General features: G+C 52.3%; 1 protein-coding gene across 1 annotated transcript in view; it reads right to left on the minus strand.

The window, feature by feature from the left end:
- Nucleotides 1-7,523, minus strand: part of IL17REL (interleukin 17 receptor E like) — a 37,561-nt gene extending 30,038 nt beyond the window's left edge. The window contains exon 1 of the mRNA XM_023734633.1: nucleotides 7,367-7,523. Within this exon, the coding sequence (XP_023590401.1) occupies nucleotides 7,367-7,522 (156 nt within the window). The 5' untranslated portion in view covers nucleotide 7,523. The remainder of the gene's footprint in view (nucleotides 1-7,366) is intronic.
- Nucleotides 7,524-18,275: the final 10,752 nt, after the last annotated feature.

Genomic DNA, 18,275 nt, shown 5'->3' on the forward strand with positions numbered 1-18,275 from the left:
TAATCCATACTGAAGGCTATAGTTTATGGTCTTCATCAGAAAGTACTTCAAGTCCTTTTTATTTTCAGCAAGCAAGGTTGTGTCATCTGCATATTTCAGGTTGTTAATGAGTCTTCCTCCAATCCTGATGCACGTTCTTCTTCATATAGTCCAACTTCTCGGATTTTTGGTTCAGCATACAGATTGAATAATTATGGTGAAAGGACACAACCTTGATGAACAGCTTTCCTGACTTTAATCCATGCGGTGTTCCCTTGTTCTGTTTGAATGACTGCCTCTTGGTCTAGTACAGGTTCCTCATGAGCACAGTTAAGTGTTCTGGAATTCCCATTCTTCTCAATGTTATCCATAATTTTTTACGATCCACACAGTTGAATGCCTTTGCATAGTCAGTAAAACACAGGTAAACATCTTTCTGGTATCCTCTACTTTCAGCCAAGATCCATCTGACATCAACATATGACTGGGTGGGACTATGCAAAGGAGGTGCTTGTGGCCCATCAGGGTAATTGGATAGCTTGCTAAAAATGTAAATAAGGTGCATGGCTCCCTTGTGGGAGTGGGCCATGTAAATAAGGTGTATGGAATCCTAACAAGGGGATTGGTCAGTTTTGCCATCCCACTAGGCTTAAAATGAGCCGTCCCAGAGGTAACATGGGAGGATCTCATCACCACCAAGAAAGAAGAGCCAGGAGCAAAGCATATCCCTTGTACCCAGGATCTCTGTGCTAAGAAGATTGTGGAACCAAGAGACTGAGAGAGAGCTGTAAAAATAAACATGGCAAGAAGCAGCAGCAGCAGAGGCAGGAGACCAGTAGGAGTCTGACAGGAGACCGGCAGAGACAACATGGTGGATTTCCCGGCCCATGGAGTCAGAAATTTGAATGCTTTTAGGCAAGAGTCTTGCTAGTGAAGTGAGGTGCCTCAGGATTCTCATCAGCAGAGCTAAAGAGCTTTGTATCACCTGCCCAAGCATGACAGAGGCTGAGGGGCCAGAAGAGGCCTGCCTGCGGGCAGGGCTGAGAAGAGGCTGTCCTGATTTGAGAACTGTATCTTAAGTGTTCCTGAACCTGAATTGTAACCTGTTACTTCCCTAATGAACCCCATAATCTGTGAGTTCTGTGTGACCATTGCAATGAATTTTTGAAATCAGCAGAGAAATAAAGACTGCCATGGGAGGGGGGATGCTTGGTGTTAGAATTGGTATAAAGGTTGGAGAGAGGAGGTATGTCTGGCTTCCATCTCACAGGAATGTGCTTTAGGCTCTTGATCTTGATTCTCCTTCCTCCTTGTGAAGTTAGAGAAGGTCAGATGCCCCTGCCATGCCATTTTGACACCCATTTTCCCACTAATGTCTGTTTTCTGCTCCACGATCCTATCTGGGATCCCACACTAGCATTTAGCCTCCCTCCAGTATTTTAATTCACACTCTTGTTATCACCACCAAGTTTTCTGGCCACCATAATAACATCTCCCTAGAGACTGCTGAAGCATCCTGTTCTCCATCTCCAGCCACCAGAGAATCCACTGCTGTCTGAGGAGCAGAGTGGACACCACGCCTCCATTATTGGCTCCAGGTGAGGGGCAGGACCCCAAATGCCTGGCCCAGGATGTCTGGTGTGAGGGCTGCAAGAGGTCCCTCTCCAGAGTGTGATGAGGAAGCCTGGCTGAGGAGCGGGGTGGGGTGGGGTGGGCAGCCAGCCCATGCCCAGCAGAGAGGTGTGGGAGACCCACAAGGCCCAGCAACAGTGACCATCCTGCCCTGAGTGGCCAGAGGAGAGCAGGGCCGTGGGTTCCTCCCACCAGCATGGCCAGGCATTGCTTCCTGCCTCAGAAGCCTGGGACCCTGGGATTCTCTCTGCCCCCCGGACACCATCCAACCTCCCTGTGACCTGGACTACGCCTACTCCAGCTCAAGGAGGGAGAGGAGCCTCTGGTGTGGGTGGCTCCATGGAGGGGGGCTGGGCTGCAGACTTGACAGACACCCCTTCCTGTCCTGCCTTCCCACTCCCCCTGTGATGTATCAACACTCTTCCCTTCTCCACTCCAGTTTCCCTGTTTCCATTCGTCCAGTTCTCCTGTCTTTTCCTACCTTCTTGTCTTAGCTTTTGGGCTGAAATGCCCATTAGTCTGGTATACAAGATTGAACTATGAAGCATGCTCTTCACATGTGTTATTGTTGGCCCTACAGAATTGTCTAATCTTTGGCTGAAGGGTGAACCTCAGGAGTGATTTCAGTACTGAGTTAAAAGGGTGTCTGGGGCCATAGTTTCAGGGTTTCTCCAGTCTCTGTCAGACCAGCAAGCCTGGTCTTTTTTCTTTTCCTTTTTTTTGTGAATTTGAATTTTATTCTACATATTTCTCCAGCTCTGTCCAGGACCCTCTATTGTGATCCCTATCAGAGCAGTCGGTGGTGGTAACCTGCCACCGTCTAGTTGTTCTGGGCTCAGTCTGGTGGAGGTTGTGGTAGTTGTGGTCCATTAATCTTTTGGACTAATCTTTCCCTTGTGTCTATTTGGTCTTTATTCTCCTTTGCTCTAGGAGGGATGGGACCCATAGATGTATCTTAGATGGTCGCTCGCAGGCTTTTAAGACCCCAGTAGCTACTCACCACAGTCAGATGTAGAACATTTTCTTTATAGATTATGTAACGCCAATTGAGCTAGATGTCCCCTGAGACAATGGTCCCCAGCCCTCAGCCCAGTAGCTTGGTCTCTCAGAGCATTCGGTTGTGTCTGTGAAGCTTCTATGACTTTGCCCTGGCCAAGTTGTGCTGACTTCCCCAGTAGAGTGTACTGTCCTACCTTTCACCAAAGTTACCACTGATCTACTGTCTAGTTAGTGTTTTTCCCTCCCTACCACTCCCCTCCCTTGTAACCAACAAAGATTGTTTTTTCTGTGTGTAAACCCTTTCCTGAGTTTTTATAACATGGTTTCATGTATTTGTCCTTTTGTAGCTGATGTGTTTCACTCAGCATAATGCCCTCCAGATTCCTCCATGTTGTGAGATGTTTTGCAGATTCATCATTGTTCTTTATCTTTGCGTAGTACTCCATTGTGTGTATGTGCCATAGTTTGTTTATCCATTCATCTGTTGATGGGCATCTAGGTTGTTTCCATCTTTTTGCTATTGTGAATTATACTGCAATGAATATGAGTGTGCATATGTCTATTCATGTGATAGCTCTTATTTCTCTAGAATATATTTCTAGGAGTGGGATTGCTGGATTGTATGGTATTTCTATGTCTAGCTTTGTAAGGAAGCGCCATATCGTTCTCCAAAATTGTTGTACCATTTTGCATTCCCACCAGCAGTGCATAAGAGTTCCAGTCTCCCTGCAACCTCTCCAACATTTGTTATTTTCTGTTTTTTTGGTGCATGCCAGTAATGTCAGAGCGAGATGGTATCTCACTGCAGTTTTGATTTGCATTTCTCTCATGGCTGGCGATGGTGAGCATTTCCTCGTGTGTCTGTGAGCCACCTGAACATCTTTGGTGAAGTGTCTGTTCATATCCTTTGCCCATTTTTTAATTGGATTATTTGTCTTCATCTTGTAGATGTGTTGTATTTTCGTATAGATTTTAGAGATTCGACCTTTGTCGGATACGTCATAGTCAAAATTGTTTTCCCAGTCTGTAGGTTCTCTTTTTATTCTTTTGGTGAAGTCCTTTGATGAGCATATAATTTTTAGGAGATTCCATTTACCTAGCTTATCTTCTGGTGTTCGTGTGTTCTTAACCACGGCTTGTATGCTGTTTATGCCATGTCTTGATGACGGGCACTGCCTAGCGACTCCAGCCTGGCCAGCTCACCCCTGTGCCCGGAGCCCACCTAGGGCCTGGCCCTCGGTCTTCATGGGTGCCTGGTGGGTGTAAGCTCCCACACACTCTCCCCAAACCCACAGACAGCAATGACTACCATGCTGGGCCAGACACTCCTTGGCCCTGACCCTCCTCGGCCCTCTCCGGCTGTCAGACCTCTGCCCCTTCCTCCCTGCACTCCCCGCCCACTCCCTGCACCCCATGTTCCCCTACCCCTCCCCCCTGCGCCAGGGGAAGACGAGGCCCCCTGGGGCGCTGCGCACTCCAGCTGGCTCCAGGGTTGCGGGGAGAAAGCGCCTGGATTCCTGTGCCTGGGGCCACCAGCCCTGACTGCGCTGCTGCGAGGCCCACCCTCAGCTCTCCTGGTTGAGCCTGGAGCTAGCTCTGGGCGCAGCGCCAGGTCCTCGGGGCTCCCCACCATGCATCGGGTTCTGGGTTAGCTCCACACGCTCCCCAACGGGCGGCGGCCTCGTCCCCATTTTCCAGGTGGGAAAGTTGAGGCCAAGCCCTCCCCTGGCGTCAGGGCTCTCTGCCTCCCGCTGGCCCTTCCTCTGGCAGAGGCGCAGGCCAAGGTGGGGGCAGCTTGGGGCCGAGACCCCGCCTGGCTTCCAGGCCCTAAAGCAGAGCATCTGGCGCGGGTCTCTCCTCACAGGCACCCCACCTGGCCCGGTCGTGGGAAGCCCCGCCAACCCCGACGGAAAGTCCCGGGCGGCAGCCTCCCCTCGCCCTCCCAGCCAACCTGCCCTCTTCTGACCTCTCTGGTCGTCCTGGGAAACGGCCCCACCCGGCGTTCTCAGCCTCTCTGAGCCCCTGTCGAGGTGGGGGTGCGGTGGGGGTGGGGAGGAGACGGGGCCCTAGAGGGGGGACCGCCAGACCGGCCCGTCTGAGATCGCAGCGCCCCAGGGTACCGAGTCCTCCGCGTCCCCTCGCTGCCTCCCCACCTGTTCATTGTCACTGTGCCCAGATGTTCTTGTTGCCACCTGTCAGCGAGGACTTTTTTCCTTTACTGAAGACTCCCCTACGGCTGGTGCTGTAGGGAGGCTTGGGGCAGGGGGTCTCTGCAGTGTTCCCACTGCACCCATGGTTTCTCCTTTCTGGGGTCTGAGCTCCCTGGGGCCCCCAGGGCCCAGGCCTTCTCCCACTCTTGCTCACCTGCCCGTGGGCTGCGTCCTTTCTTCCCCACCCTCTGCTCAGCCCCCTCCTCAGATCTGCTCCAATGAGAGGGGTCTTCGGAGAACCCCCTCCAGCAGTCCCTCTGTCCCTGAGCTCAGGCAGGGGCACCCATCCTGCCCCCTGTCACATACCTGTCTCCTCCCCACTGTCCCCAGCACTAGCCGAGCTCGCCTTACCCGATCACCCTACTGCCCCTCCACATCTGCCCCCAGAGCTCCTGGCCTACTTCCTCCATTTCCTCCCTCACACCCCCAGCACTTCCTCCCTTTCTCCTGGTGGCAGCCTCAGGCTGCAGGGGCCCAGGAGGGTTCATCCCCAGCTGTCCACACCTCAGCGCCTACCTGGCCCCGGACACCACTGAGCGTCCAGCTGCCGCCCCACATTGGCCCTCACTGGGCTTCACAAACCAACATTTCAAAGTAAGCTTCCTCCCCACACCTGTCCCCTTTGGCCCCCCACCTCAGGAAACGCCCCCATCGCCTCAGACATCACGGTAAACCCAGAGAAGACTGAAGTTTTCACGGATTTCATTTTACTGGCATCAACAATCAAAGTCCTTGGAAGCAGCAGTCAAGAAATATTGCATTGGGCAAATCTGCTCCAAAAGACCTCTTCAAAATCTTAAAAAGCAAAGATGTCACTTTGATGACTCAGGTGCCCCTGACCCAAGCCATGGTCTTTTCAGTTGCTTCATATGCATGTGAGAGCTGGACAAAGAAAAAGGAAGACAGAAGAACTGATGCCTTTGAACTATGGTGTTGGTGAAGAATACTGAATATACCACGGACTGCCAGAAGAAGGAACAGATCTGTCTTGGAAAAAGAACGGTCAGAATGCTCCTCAGATGTGAGGATGGTGAGACTTCGTCTGGCTTACTTTGGGCACCTTATCAGGAGGGAGCAGTCCCTGGAGACAGACATCATGCTTGGTAAAGAGTCAGTTAAACAGAGGAAGACCCTCAAGGAGATGGACTAACACAGTGGCTGCAACAATGGACTCAAACGTAGCAACGATTGTGAGGATGGCTCAGGACTGGCAACATTGCCTTCTGTTGTACATAAGGAGTGGACTGTATGGCATCTAACAACAGCCTCGCCCCGGGGGGCTGAGCTCAAACTCTTCCCACCTCTCCCCGTCACCACCCCATCCAGGGTCCCACCTCTGCTGGCTCCCCTGCCAGATCATGTCCAAAGCAACCCACTCCCTGTCTCCTCTGCTAGGCTAGTCTTGGCCACCTCCCTTCCCACTGGACGCCCTCCCCTCCCCGCCCCGCTTCCTCTGCACCCCCTGGTCCCCACCAGCAGCCGGAGGGAGCCCCCTAACCTCCAATGCGACTCATCCCCCCCAGCAGATCCCATGGTTCCCTGCACTTCCATCTGAGCCCGCCTCCCATCCCCTCATCCCCAACCTCCCGTCTCTCCTCCACACCTCTCGTCTCAGCCTCCTGTCCCTGGTCCTTGTCCCCCATTCCATCCTCCTGGCCTCCTGCCTGACTGCCTGCGGTGCCCAGCATTCCTGCCCACCCCCACCAGCCCTGCTCTGTCCCTGGCTGAGCCCCTGCACCCTCTCCGGGACATCTCCCAGGCCTGGCAGAGCTTCCTCTTCTTCTAAGGGAGGGCTTTGGGGTGAGCGCCTACTGCCTGGAAAGGCCTGCACTGCCCCTGGTCCCCGTCACACCTGCCCTCTGTCCTCCTCACCGTTGTCACCACGGCACATTGGCGCTTTCCCGTTTTCCTGCTATAGCCTGAGCTGGAGGCCAGGGTTCCCCCAGGGGTTCAGTGAGCACCCTTGGAGGTGTCCCCCTGCCCCCGTCTCTATGATGCCCTCCCCACTGAGTCTCAGCTGACTTGGGGACCAGGACCACTTCCTGGGACAAGCTGGGTCCTGTCTGGGCCTGGACTTCCCGGATATGTGGAGCTGGTGAAACCCTCCCTGTGGTAAAGATGAGTCACAGCCCTGTAGGGAGGACCCCCCACAAGTCCCCATCCTGGGACGAACCCTCCCCCCCAGTAAGCCCCCTCTCACCCACACAAGCCCCCCCAGATGAGCTCCTCCTGATGAGTCTTCCCCTCCATGAGTCCCCCCCATGAATCCTCCCCAGATGAGCACCCCCCCACCATAAGCCCCCCCCCCCGAGCCCCGCACCATGAGGCAGTGCGCGGCTACACATGGGGGCGGTGCAGACTGCAAGGTTAGAGGGCCCTTGCAAGGTCAGTGGACGGGGGCTGCAGTCTTCTGGCCTGTGCAGCAGGGTCAGCCAAGCACGCAGCTGGGACCTCTGGCCACAGGCCAGCTCAGCCTCCTGTGTCACACCGCCCTGCCTGTCACTCTTACTCCTGTGCTGTGGGGGCCAGGCCAGGTGGGGGCTCACCTGTGAACAGGAGAGGCCACATTCCGTGATCCTGGGGATGGCCAGGCTCTGGTGCGTGGTCCAGGTCAGGGAGAGGAAGACAACCACCTGCCCTGCTAGCATCTGGCCAGCGTGACAGTGAACGCCGACCGTTGGAGGCCACGTGTGCACCTGCATCTGGGTGTGACAAGGCTGCAGGATGCTGGCAGCTTGACTCCCCAGCCCGAAGACAGAACAGCGTGCAGCAAGCAGGCTTCCGCGGGCGTTCCCCACGTGGGCGGCCGCACATGGCCATGGACTTCCCCTTGGCCACGCCTAGTCCTGGGCCAGCAGCGCCGGGGTCTGGCTTGTGCCAGACTTGCAGCGGGGTTTCCAGCTGCCTAAGGAGACTGCCTGGAACCAAGCCTCTGAGGCATCAGAGGCCCCAGGTAACTGCCCCCCCCCGGGGGGGGGGCTGGTTCCTTTGGGGTCCGGGAGCCACCACAGACGCCATGCTTCCCACGTGCAGACTCGTCTGGTGTGTCCTGGTGGTGGCATGGCAGTCAGTGGCACTTGGGGGGCTGGCAGAGTTGCTGTCCTGGGTGCCTGCACCCCCGAGCCCCCAGTCCCCGAAGGAGGAGAGCATTCCTGAGTGGGGTCTGTGACTCCACCCCAGGCCCAAGTGCCTGTCACAGTTCCTGAGGTGGGAAGGAGGCGTCCACATGGCCCCTTCCCTCCCTCACTGTTCGGACCCCAAAGACGGCAAGCATCCTGTGGCTGTGGCGGCCCCTGGGGCCAGGTCTAGGCTCAGAGTGTTGTCCGTGTGCCTCTTGATTTGAAGACTCGTGAATAAACCCCACAGGACAAGGCCCGGGCAGAGACCCTCTGGGCCCCTTTGCCTCCAGCCCTCTGGCTGCATTGCGGAGCAGTGAGCAGCAGCAAAGGGGGGACCTCAGCCGGGGACTAGGGCCATGGTCCTGGGCTTTCGGTCCACGTCAGCCTTTCCTGTGCAACAGGCCAGGCAGGACTGGGGCTCCCACGCTGTCCCGTGGGGGGGGGGGCGGGGACAGACAGGGACATTTGGAGCCCCCTGAGGACCCTGCCTGGAATCCCAACAGAGCACCCCAAGTGTGGGAAGGGCTGACATGTGCGGAGGGGCAGTGCCCCAGGCCGGGGCCCCTGGGAGTCCCGAGGTGCAGACATAACGGTCTGGCTGCCAGGCTGCCCCTGAGCCCCCTGGTCCAAAGCGGGCACAGGCTTGAGTCAGAAGCGAATGCAGTGAACAGGTGATGGGCTTTGGCCTGGAAGGATGGGGCACAGCAGGGACTGGCTGGCAGAGGTTATCCAGGACACCCTCCTGCCCTACCCTGTCTCTCTCCCCAGTCTGCCACCCCCACACCCACCTGTCTCCCCGCTGTCCCCCCAGAGCGAGCAAGCAGATGCAGCTCCTGCTGGTGTTTCGGGGGCAGCCTGGGAAAGCCAGCACTGCTGCTCCTACTGTCCCAAGCTGGCCCTGCCGCTGCAGCCTGTCACCGCCCTCTGCAGCCTGCATCCTGGCTCTGAGGGCAGGGGGGCAAGGACCCCCCAATGTGCACAGACCTGCCCTGGTGACTCCTCACAGGCCCCCTGTCCTATGCAGCCCTCAGTGGTGGGGGGCCCCAGCCTGAGCCCAGAGGGGCCTTGGGGCTCTCCCACACACATGGCTGAATGCCAGAGACCCAGAGGCAAACTCCAGTGGAATTGGAGGGTCCACGGTGCAGCCCCTGTCCAGCCCAGTGGAAGGAGGCTGGCAGAGACTGGGCTGGACCAGCCGGGTGTTGTTGAATGAGGAGGTAGCTGCCACAGTGTGTGTGGGAGAGAGGGGAGGGGGGCCAGCTGGAGTGGGGCTGGAGGGGCGCCCTAGCAGGGAGCTCAGGGATGCCAGGAGGTCGACTCATTCTGATCTACATTGGCCTTTCCACGGCAGGGGGTATGAGGTGTGGGTGGGGGGGTGCAGGTCCTGGATGCAAAGCACGGGACATGAGGTGAGCGGTACAGGGCAGGTTAGGGGTGCGGGAGCGGGGTGCAGGGACCCGGGTTGGGTCTGTGGGGTGTGGGAGATGGGGTGCGAGTGCGGGGTGCAGGTGTGTGGGAATGGGGTGCAGGAGGTGGAGTGCCGGGTGTTAGGCGCGGGGCCGGGCCGGGCGGGGGCGGGTCTGCACAAGAAGCACCACCGGGAGCCTCGGTTCTCTAAAATAGCTCTGTATACAAGTCCTTCATCTCTGTAGGGTTCCGCACTGGTCGCTCCGGAGGCCGCGGGCTGCGCGCGCCTCGTCCGGGTCCTGGTCGCGTCCTCGTCCCGGTCCCCCGTCGCAGTCCCGGTCCCCGTCGGCGCGTCACAGGCCGCACAGGCCGCCCTGCCCGCCGCCGAGCGGCACGAAGGAGGCGCCCTGCAGCACGGCGGCGCAGAAGGAGCGGCAGCGCTTGCAGGGCTGCGCCGGCTGGAAGGGGCCGCGGCACACTAAGCAGGGCGCGGCGAGGTCCCGGGGCCGCCCTTGGGAGAGAGAGAGGCTCAGCCCGCGCCGGCCGCGCCCGTCCTCACCCCGCTGGGCGGCCGGGCCCCGAGCTAGCGCGAGCGGGCCGTCAGCCAGCGCCCAAGCCCACCGCGTATGGCCCCACCGCCCCAGCTCAAACTCAGGCTTAGGCGGCGCCGCGTCTCTGCGGAAGGCCATGGACAGGGAGGCTTCTGGGCCCGTCCGCCTTCCCTCAGATCCCCCACCCTGGCACCCCACTGAGGCCGCGGTTGGTCCTGGCCAGGCGGGGTGGGTGGGGGGCTGCTGCAGCACATAGGAGCCCCTCCAGCCCTCCCAGCCCGCAGCACCGTTACTGCCTCCCAGAAGGACACAGCGCGCCCGTCAGCGGCCACGGGCCCCTGACCGAGGGGCTAAGGCAGAAGGCGGCCAGGGACTGCACAGGGCGGGGCTCAGGGCGCAGGTGGGTGCAGGGCTGCAGGGCCGGCCCGCGTCACCCTCCCCCAGACCCTTGCACTGGTGCCCAAATGAAGCTGTTCTCACTCAGCTCTCCCTCCGGCCTCACCCACCCCTAAGCCTCCTCCAGGCGGCAGGCCGGGCGTTCTGGAATGTGCAGCTGCCCCAGCCCTGCCTGCCCGGCCGCGGCCCCTGGAGCTGAGGACCCGTCCCCACTGCCGCCCCCCGCGGACTTCCGCACAATTCCTTCCGAGCGTCCCCTGGCTGGCGGAGGCCGGCAGCAGGCGGGGGCGCCCTGTCCTTAAGGGTGGTCTCGGCCTCTAGTGGGCCGCCCAGGCCTCCACCCTCACCCCCGCCCTGCTCCCCCTGCCTCCCCTCCCTCACCTCGTCCTCTGACCCTGGACCCCGCCCTCGCCGTGAGGAGCCCTCTCCCCGGGGTGGGGCCCTGAGTCAGCCCTCTGCCTGTGCGTGCGGGAAGCTCTGGGCTCCCCGGGTTTCCCGGCCTCGCTCCCCCAGCTGGCACCGCCCTGGCCCCGAGCGCGGGCGGGACACCCACCGCCAGCAGCGAACTTAGGCCTGGCTGAGTCACTCCCGGGGGCGGGTGGGGAGGGGGAGCAGGCCACCCGGCACCTATGCTGAGCGGCCCGGGCTTCCTGGAGCCGGGAGTGGGCCTTCGAGGGGCCGTGCCAGACTGGCCCACAGGACAGCCAGCCTGCGGGACGCTATTTAGCTGTGGGATGTACAGTGCCAGGTGGAAGCAGTTCCCGCAGGGCCCACGCAGAAGGCCAAGCCGCAGGCAGCTCTGGACTGGGCCTTTGCTTCCCATGGCCCCCCGGGACCTAAACAGAGTCCTCGCGGGAGGTGCTCGAAAGCGGTTGTCCCGTGTGTCAGGGACAGAGATAGAGGAGGGAACGGAGCGCCTGTGGGGGGCCGGGGCCTGGCAGCCAGGTCTGAGAAGGGAAGGGCCAGGGAGGAGGTGAAAGAGGAGAGGGAGAGCCAGCGTCGCGGAAGAACACCTGCCCGCGGAGAGGGGGGTGATGCGTTGGCGGGCTCAGTGCTCCGGTGCCTGGCACCCGCACCAACCCTGCTACTAGCATCAACCAGACATGGGCGTGAAATCCGAAAAGCATCTTCTTCGAAGCTGGCAAAACAGTAAGGAATGACTGGAAGCCCAAGGGAAGGAGGCCCCCTAGAGGGAACGAGCCCCAGCCCTTTGCTCCAAGACTTTGCTGGTGGTGCTGCCGGAGCTCTTGGGATGCCGAGGCAGAAGGCACCCCCAATAAAGCAGCAACCCCAAAGGGCTACATCTCAGTGAAGGCTAACCAAAAATATACCTGCCCGAACCCATCCTACCCCAGGGGACTGCCAGGAAAGTTTCCTGTGCTCAGCAATACAGGGACTCCCTGGGAAAATGAACCCCCAAATTTGTCTGCATAAAGATTTGCATGACAAATTCTTACCCCTGGGATGGGGGAGGTGAGGCCACAAAGCATCAAGCTATGGAATTAATTTGTTATGCAAAGTTGATACCTACTACAGAATCCACATATATGCTATTACATTAAATGTAAACATTAAATGCATTGGTTAAAAGACAAATTTTTGTCAGTGTGGATTAAAAACATCAAATTTTATACATAGAAATACCTAAAACATGAGATAACAGAATGAAAGAAAAAGATACACCTGAAAAAGTCTAACCAAATAAAGTTAATAATGGAGTCTGAAAAGAAATGAAGAAAAATTGACAGAATTACAATAAGAAACTGACACATCTCCAAAGATCTTTTCACACTTCACTTAATAACTGAGAGAACAAGCTGATTTAAAAAAAAAAAGTAAGAATGTAAAAGATTCGAACAACGTAATAAACTTGGTGCAATTTATGATACCTGTTATGGACTGAATTATGTCACCCCAAAACATCTGTCAACTTGGCTAGGCCGTGATTCCCAGGATTGGGTGGTTGTCCACTGTTTTGTCATCTGATGTGATTTTCCTATGTGTTGTAATCCTAACCTCTATGATGTTAATGAGGCAGGATTAGAGGCAGTTGTGTTCATGAGGCAGGACTCAGTCTACAGGATTAGGCTGTATTTTGAGTCAATCTCATTTGAGATAGAAAAGAAGTAAGCAGAGAGGAGAGGAACCTCCTACTACCAAGCAAGAAGAGCCAGGAGTGGAGTGCATCCTTTGGACCTGGGGTCCCTGTGCTGAGAAGCTCCTAGACCAGGGGAAGACAGATGACAAGGACCTTCCTCCAGAGGTGACAGAGAGAGAAAGCCTTCCCCTGGAGCTGGCATCCTGAATTCGGACTTCTAGCCTCCTAAACTATGAGAGAATAAATTCGTTTGTTAAAGTGACCCACCTCTGGTATTTCTGTCATAGTAGCTCTAGATAACTAAGACAATACCCAACAACTGCAGAATGCACATTGCTTTCAAGTGTTGAGAAATATTTACAATTATGAGCACATAAGCAAGTCACAACAAATGTCTAAGTATTAAAATAATAGAAACCAGAGCCTGTGACCAAAATGAATAATGAATAAATGAATATAAAAAAACTGACAAAATTCTGGCAAGACAGATCAAGATATGAAAAGAAAAAAAGGATAGAAAGCCCAAATAACCAGTATTAGAAATAAAAAGGAAGACACCATCTCATGTACTACAGACATTTAAAAGATAATGAATACAAGGTTGGTTTCACATTCATAAACCATGTCATTTACCACATTAACAGAATAAAGGGGAAAAAAATACAATCATCTCAATAAATGCAGAAGAACATTTCATAAATTCAATACATTCATACTAAAAACTCTTAGCAAACAAAGAATAGAACTTCTCCCATTTGATAAAATGTTATTTGTGAAAACCCTACAGCTGAAGTCATAGTTTGTGGATGTCTTGTCTACTGGAGGTCTCAGCCGTGAAATGAGGCAAGAATGAGAAACAAAGCCATAGAGATCAGAAAGGAAGAAGTAAACTGACTTTATTTGCAGGTGATGTGAATTCAAAGGCATCTACCAACTACTAGAACCAAGAGTGCATTTACCAAAGTTTTGGAATACAGTGTCAGTGTACAAAAATCAACTGCATTTTCTATATACCTGCAACAACCAAACTAAACCAAACCCATTGCCATTGACTTGATTCTGACTCATAGTGACCCTATAGGACAAAGTAGAACTGCCCCACAGGGTTTCCAAGGAGCACCTGGTGGATTCGAATTGCCGACCTTTTGGTTAGCAGCTGGACTCCTGACCATTATGCACAAGGGTTTCCCCGGTAAAGATTACAGCCTAGGAAATACTATGGGGCAGTTCTGCTCTGTCATATAGGGTCACTATGAGCTGGAATTGACTCAATGGCACACAACAATAACTAATCGAAGGGTTGGAGGTTTGCACTTACCCAGGGGTGCCTTGGAAGAAAGGCCTGGTGATCTACCTCTGAAAAAAATAGGCCATTGAAAACTCTATGGAGCACAGTTCTATTCTAACACATATGGGGTCACTATGAGTTGGAAATGATTCCACAGTAACTGTTTTTTTTTTTTTTACATACCTACCAGAATAGAGCCCTGGTGGTTGTTGAGAGCTATGGCTGCTAACCAAAAGGTTGGCAGTTCGAAGCCACCAGCTGCTCCTTGGAAACACTGAGGCAGTTCTACTCTATCCTATAGGGTCACTATGAGTTGGAATTGACTTGATGGCAAAGGTTTTTTTTTTTTTTTTTTTTTTGGCGGGGGGACCAGAATAGCCAACTCGATGGCACCTAAGAGCAACAACTGGAATGGCTAAAAATATAAACTCTTACAATACAAGGTGTCGGCAAGGACGTGGGTGAACCAGAACTCTCATACACTGCTGGTGGGAGTGTAAAAACACCACAACTGCCTTGGAAAACTGTTTGGCATTTTCCACTAAAGCAAAGTATAAGCATTCCCTACAACCAAGTGCTTTATCAGACAAAGTTCCGCTGCTACTCATAAGGTTTTCACTAGCTAACTTTTTTTCAGAAGTCTGATATAGTGCCAGAAGACGAGCCCCTCAGGTTGGAAGGCATTCAAAATACGAATAGGGAAGAGCTGCCTCCTCAAAGTAGAGTCAACCTTAATGACGTGGATGGAGGCAAACTTTCAGGACCTTCATTTGCTGATGTAGCATGACTCAAAATGAGAAGAAACAGTTGCAAACATCCATTAATAATCTGAACGTGGAATGTACGAAGTATGAATCTAGGAAAATTGAAAATCATCAAAAATGAAGTGGAACACATAAACATCGATATCCTAGGCATCAGTGAGCTGAAATGGACTGGCATTGGCCATTTTGAATCAGACAATCACGTGGTCTATGTATAATTGTCTATCCTTTTGTAAACTGATATGATTTCCTTATGTGTTGTAAATCCTATCACTAGGATGTAATAAGATGGATTAGTGGCAGTTATATCGATAAAATCTACAAGATTAGATAGTATCTTAAGCCAATCTCTTTTGAGATATAAAAGAGAGAAGCAAACAAAGAGACATGGGAACCTCAAACTACCAAGAAAGCAGTGCCAGGAACAGAGTGCGTCCTTTGAACCCAAGGTCCCTGGGCAGAGAAGCTCCCAGACCAAGGGAAGACTGATGCACCACAAGGACCTCCCTCCAGAGCTGACAAAGAGAGAAAGCCTTCCCCTGGAGCTGATGCCCTGAATTTGGACTTGTAGCCTACTAGACTGTGAGAGAATAAATTTCTCTTTGTGAAAGCCATCCACTTGTGGTATTTCTGTTATAGCAGCACTAGATGACTAAGACAGTCCACAATGCTGGGAATGATAAACTGAATATGAATGGCGTTGCATTCATCGTCAAAAAGAACATTTCAAGATCTATCCTGAAGTACAATACTGTCACTGGTACGATAATATCCATACGCCTACTAGTTAATACGACTATTATTAAAATTTACTTGCCAACCACTGAGGCCAAAGATGAAGAAATTGAAGATTTTTACCAATTTCTGCAGTCTGAAACTGATCAAACATGCAATCAGGATGCATTGATAATTACTGGTGATTGGAATGTGAAACCTGGAAACAAAGAAGGATCAGTAGTTGGAAAATATGGCCTTGGAGATAGAAAAAATGCCAGTGATGGCATCATAGATTTTTGCAAGAACAACGACTTCTTCATTGCAAATACCTTTTTTCAACAACATAAACAGCAACTACCGTGTGAACGTCATCCAATGGAATACAAAGGAATGAAATCAACTACATCTGTGGAAAGAGACAATGGGAAAAGCTCAATATCATCAGTCAGAACGAGGCCAGGGGTCGACTGTGGAACAGATCATCAATTGCTCATATGCAAGTTGAAGGTGAAGCTGAAGAGAAGTGGAACAAGTCCACAAGAGCCAAAGTACTACCTTGAGTATTTCCCACCTGAATTTAGAGACCATCTCAGGAATAGATTTGATGCATTGAACTCTAATGACTCACGACTACAGGAGCTGTGGAATGACATCAAGAACACCATGCATGAAGAAAACAAGAGGTCATTAAAAAGATAGGAAATAAAGAGAGACCAAAATGGATGTCAGAAGAGACTCTGAAAATTGCTCTTGAACTTCGAGTAGCTAAAGCGAACAGAAGAAATGATGAAGTAAAATATCTGAACCAATTTCAACGGGCAACTCAGGAGGACAAAATAAAGTATTATAATGACGTGTGCAAAAACCTGAAGTTAGAAAACCAAAAGGGAAGAACACTCTCTTAGTCATCTTGGTGCTTTTATAACAGAAATCCCACAAGTGGCTGCTTCAACAAAGAGAAATTTATTCTCTCACAGTCTAGTAGGCTACAAGTCCAAATTCAAGGCATCAGCTCCAGAGGAAGGCTTTCTCTCTCTGTTGGCTCTGGAGGAAGGTCCTTGTGATGCATCAGTCTTTACTTGGTCTGGGAGCATCTCAGCACAGGAATCTCAGGTCCAAAGGACGGGCTCTGCTCCCGGCACTGTTTTCTTCCTGGTTTGAGGTCCCCGATTCTCTGCTTGCTTCCTTTTCCTTTTATCTCTTGTAAGATAAAAGGTGGTGCAGACCACACCCCAAAGAAACTCCCTTTACATTGGATCAAGGATGTGACCTTAGTAAGGGTGTCACAATCCCACCCTAATACTCTTTAACATAAAATTACAATCACAAAATGGAGGACAACCACACAATAGTGGGAAGCATAGCCTAGCCAAATTGATACACATATTTTTGGGGGGACATAATTCAATTCATGACAAACATGCTCAGCGTTTCTCAAGCTGAAAGAACTGAAGAAAAAATTCAAGCCTCGAGTTGCAATATTGATAGATTCTATGGGGAAAATATTAAATGACGCAGGAAGCATCAAAAGAAGATGGAAGGAATACACAGAGTCACTATACCAAAAAGAATTGGTCAACGTTCAACCATTTCAGGAGGTAGCATATGATCAGGAACCGACGGTACTGAAGGAAGAAGTCCAAGCTGCACTGAAGGCACCGGTGAAAAACAAGTCTCCAGGAAATGACAATACTAATTGAGATGTTTCGACAAAGGAATGCAGCGCTGGAAGCGCCCACTCATCTATACCAAGAAATTTGTAAGACAGCTACCTGGCCCACAGACTGGAAGACATCCATATCTCTGCCTTTTCTAAAGAAAGGTGATCCAATCAAATGCCAAAATTATCAAACAATGTCATTAATATCATACGCAAGAAAAATTTGGTGAAGGTCATTCAAAAGCGGCTGCAGCAGTACATCGACAGGGAACTGCCAGAAATTCAAGATGGATTCAGAAGAGGATGTGGAAACAGGGATATCACTGCTGATGTCAGATGGATCCTAGCTGAAAGTAGAGAATACCTGTGTTTTACTGACTATGCAAAGGCATTCGACTGTGTGAATCATAACAAATTATGGATAACACTGGGAAGAATGGGAATTCCAGAACACTTAATTGTGCTCATGAGGAACCTCTACATAGATCAAGAGGCAGCCGCTAGAACAGAACAAGGGGATACTGCATGGTTTAAAGTCAGGAAAGGTGTGTGTCAGGATTGTACCCTTTCACCACACTTATTCAATCTGTATGCTGAGCAAATAATCTGAGAAGCTGGACTATATGAAGAAGAACGCAGCATCAGGATTGGAGGAAGACTCATTAACAACTTGCATTATGCAGACAATACAACTTTGCTGAAAGTGAAACGGACTTGAAGTGCTTGCTGATGAAGATCAAAGACCACAGCCTTCAGTATGGATTACACCTCAACATAAAGAAAACAAAAATCCTCACAACTGGACCAACAAGCAACATCATGATAAACGGAGAAAAGACTGAAGTCGTCAAGGACTTCAGTTTACTTGGATCCACAATCAACACCCATGGAAACAGCAGTCAAGAATTCAAATGATGCATAGCATTGGGCAAATCTGCTGCAAAAGACCTTTTTAAAATGTTAAAAAGCAAAGATGTCACTTTAAGGACTAAGGTGCGCCTGACCCAAGCCATGGTGTTTTCAATCGCCTCATATGCAAGCGAAAGCTGGACAATGAATAAGGAAGATCGAAGCATTGATGCCTTTGAACTATGGTATTGGCGAAGAATGCTGAATATACCATGGACTGCCAAAAGAACGCGCAAATCAGTCTTGGAAGAAGTACAGCCAGCATGCTCCCTAGAAGGGAGGATGGCGAGACTTCGTCTCACATACTTTGGACATGTTATCAGGAGGGCCAGTCCCTGGAGAAGGACATCATGCTTGGTAAAGTAGAGGGTCAGTGGAAAAGAGGAAGACTGTCAATGAGATGGATGGACACAGGGGCTGCAACAATGGACTCAAGCATAACAACGATCATGAGGATGGCGAAGGACTGGGCAGTGTGTTGTTCATCGGAACCGACTTGATGGCACCTGACAACAACACAACCAAGCAGTGCTACTCCTAGGTACA

Source organism: Trichechus manatus, unplaced genomic scaffold (assembly GCF_000243295.1).
Source record: "Trichechus manatus latirostris isolate Lorelei unplaced genomic scaffold, TriManLat1.0 scaffold00069, whole genome shotgun sequence".
Taxonomy (NCBI): Eukaryota; Metazoa; Chordata; class Mammalia; order Sirenia; family Trichechidae; genus Trichechus; species Trichechus manatus.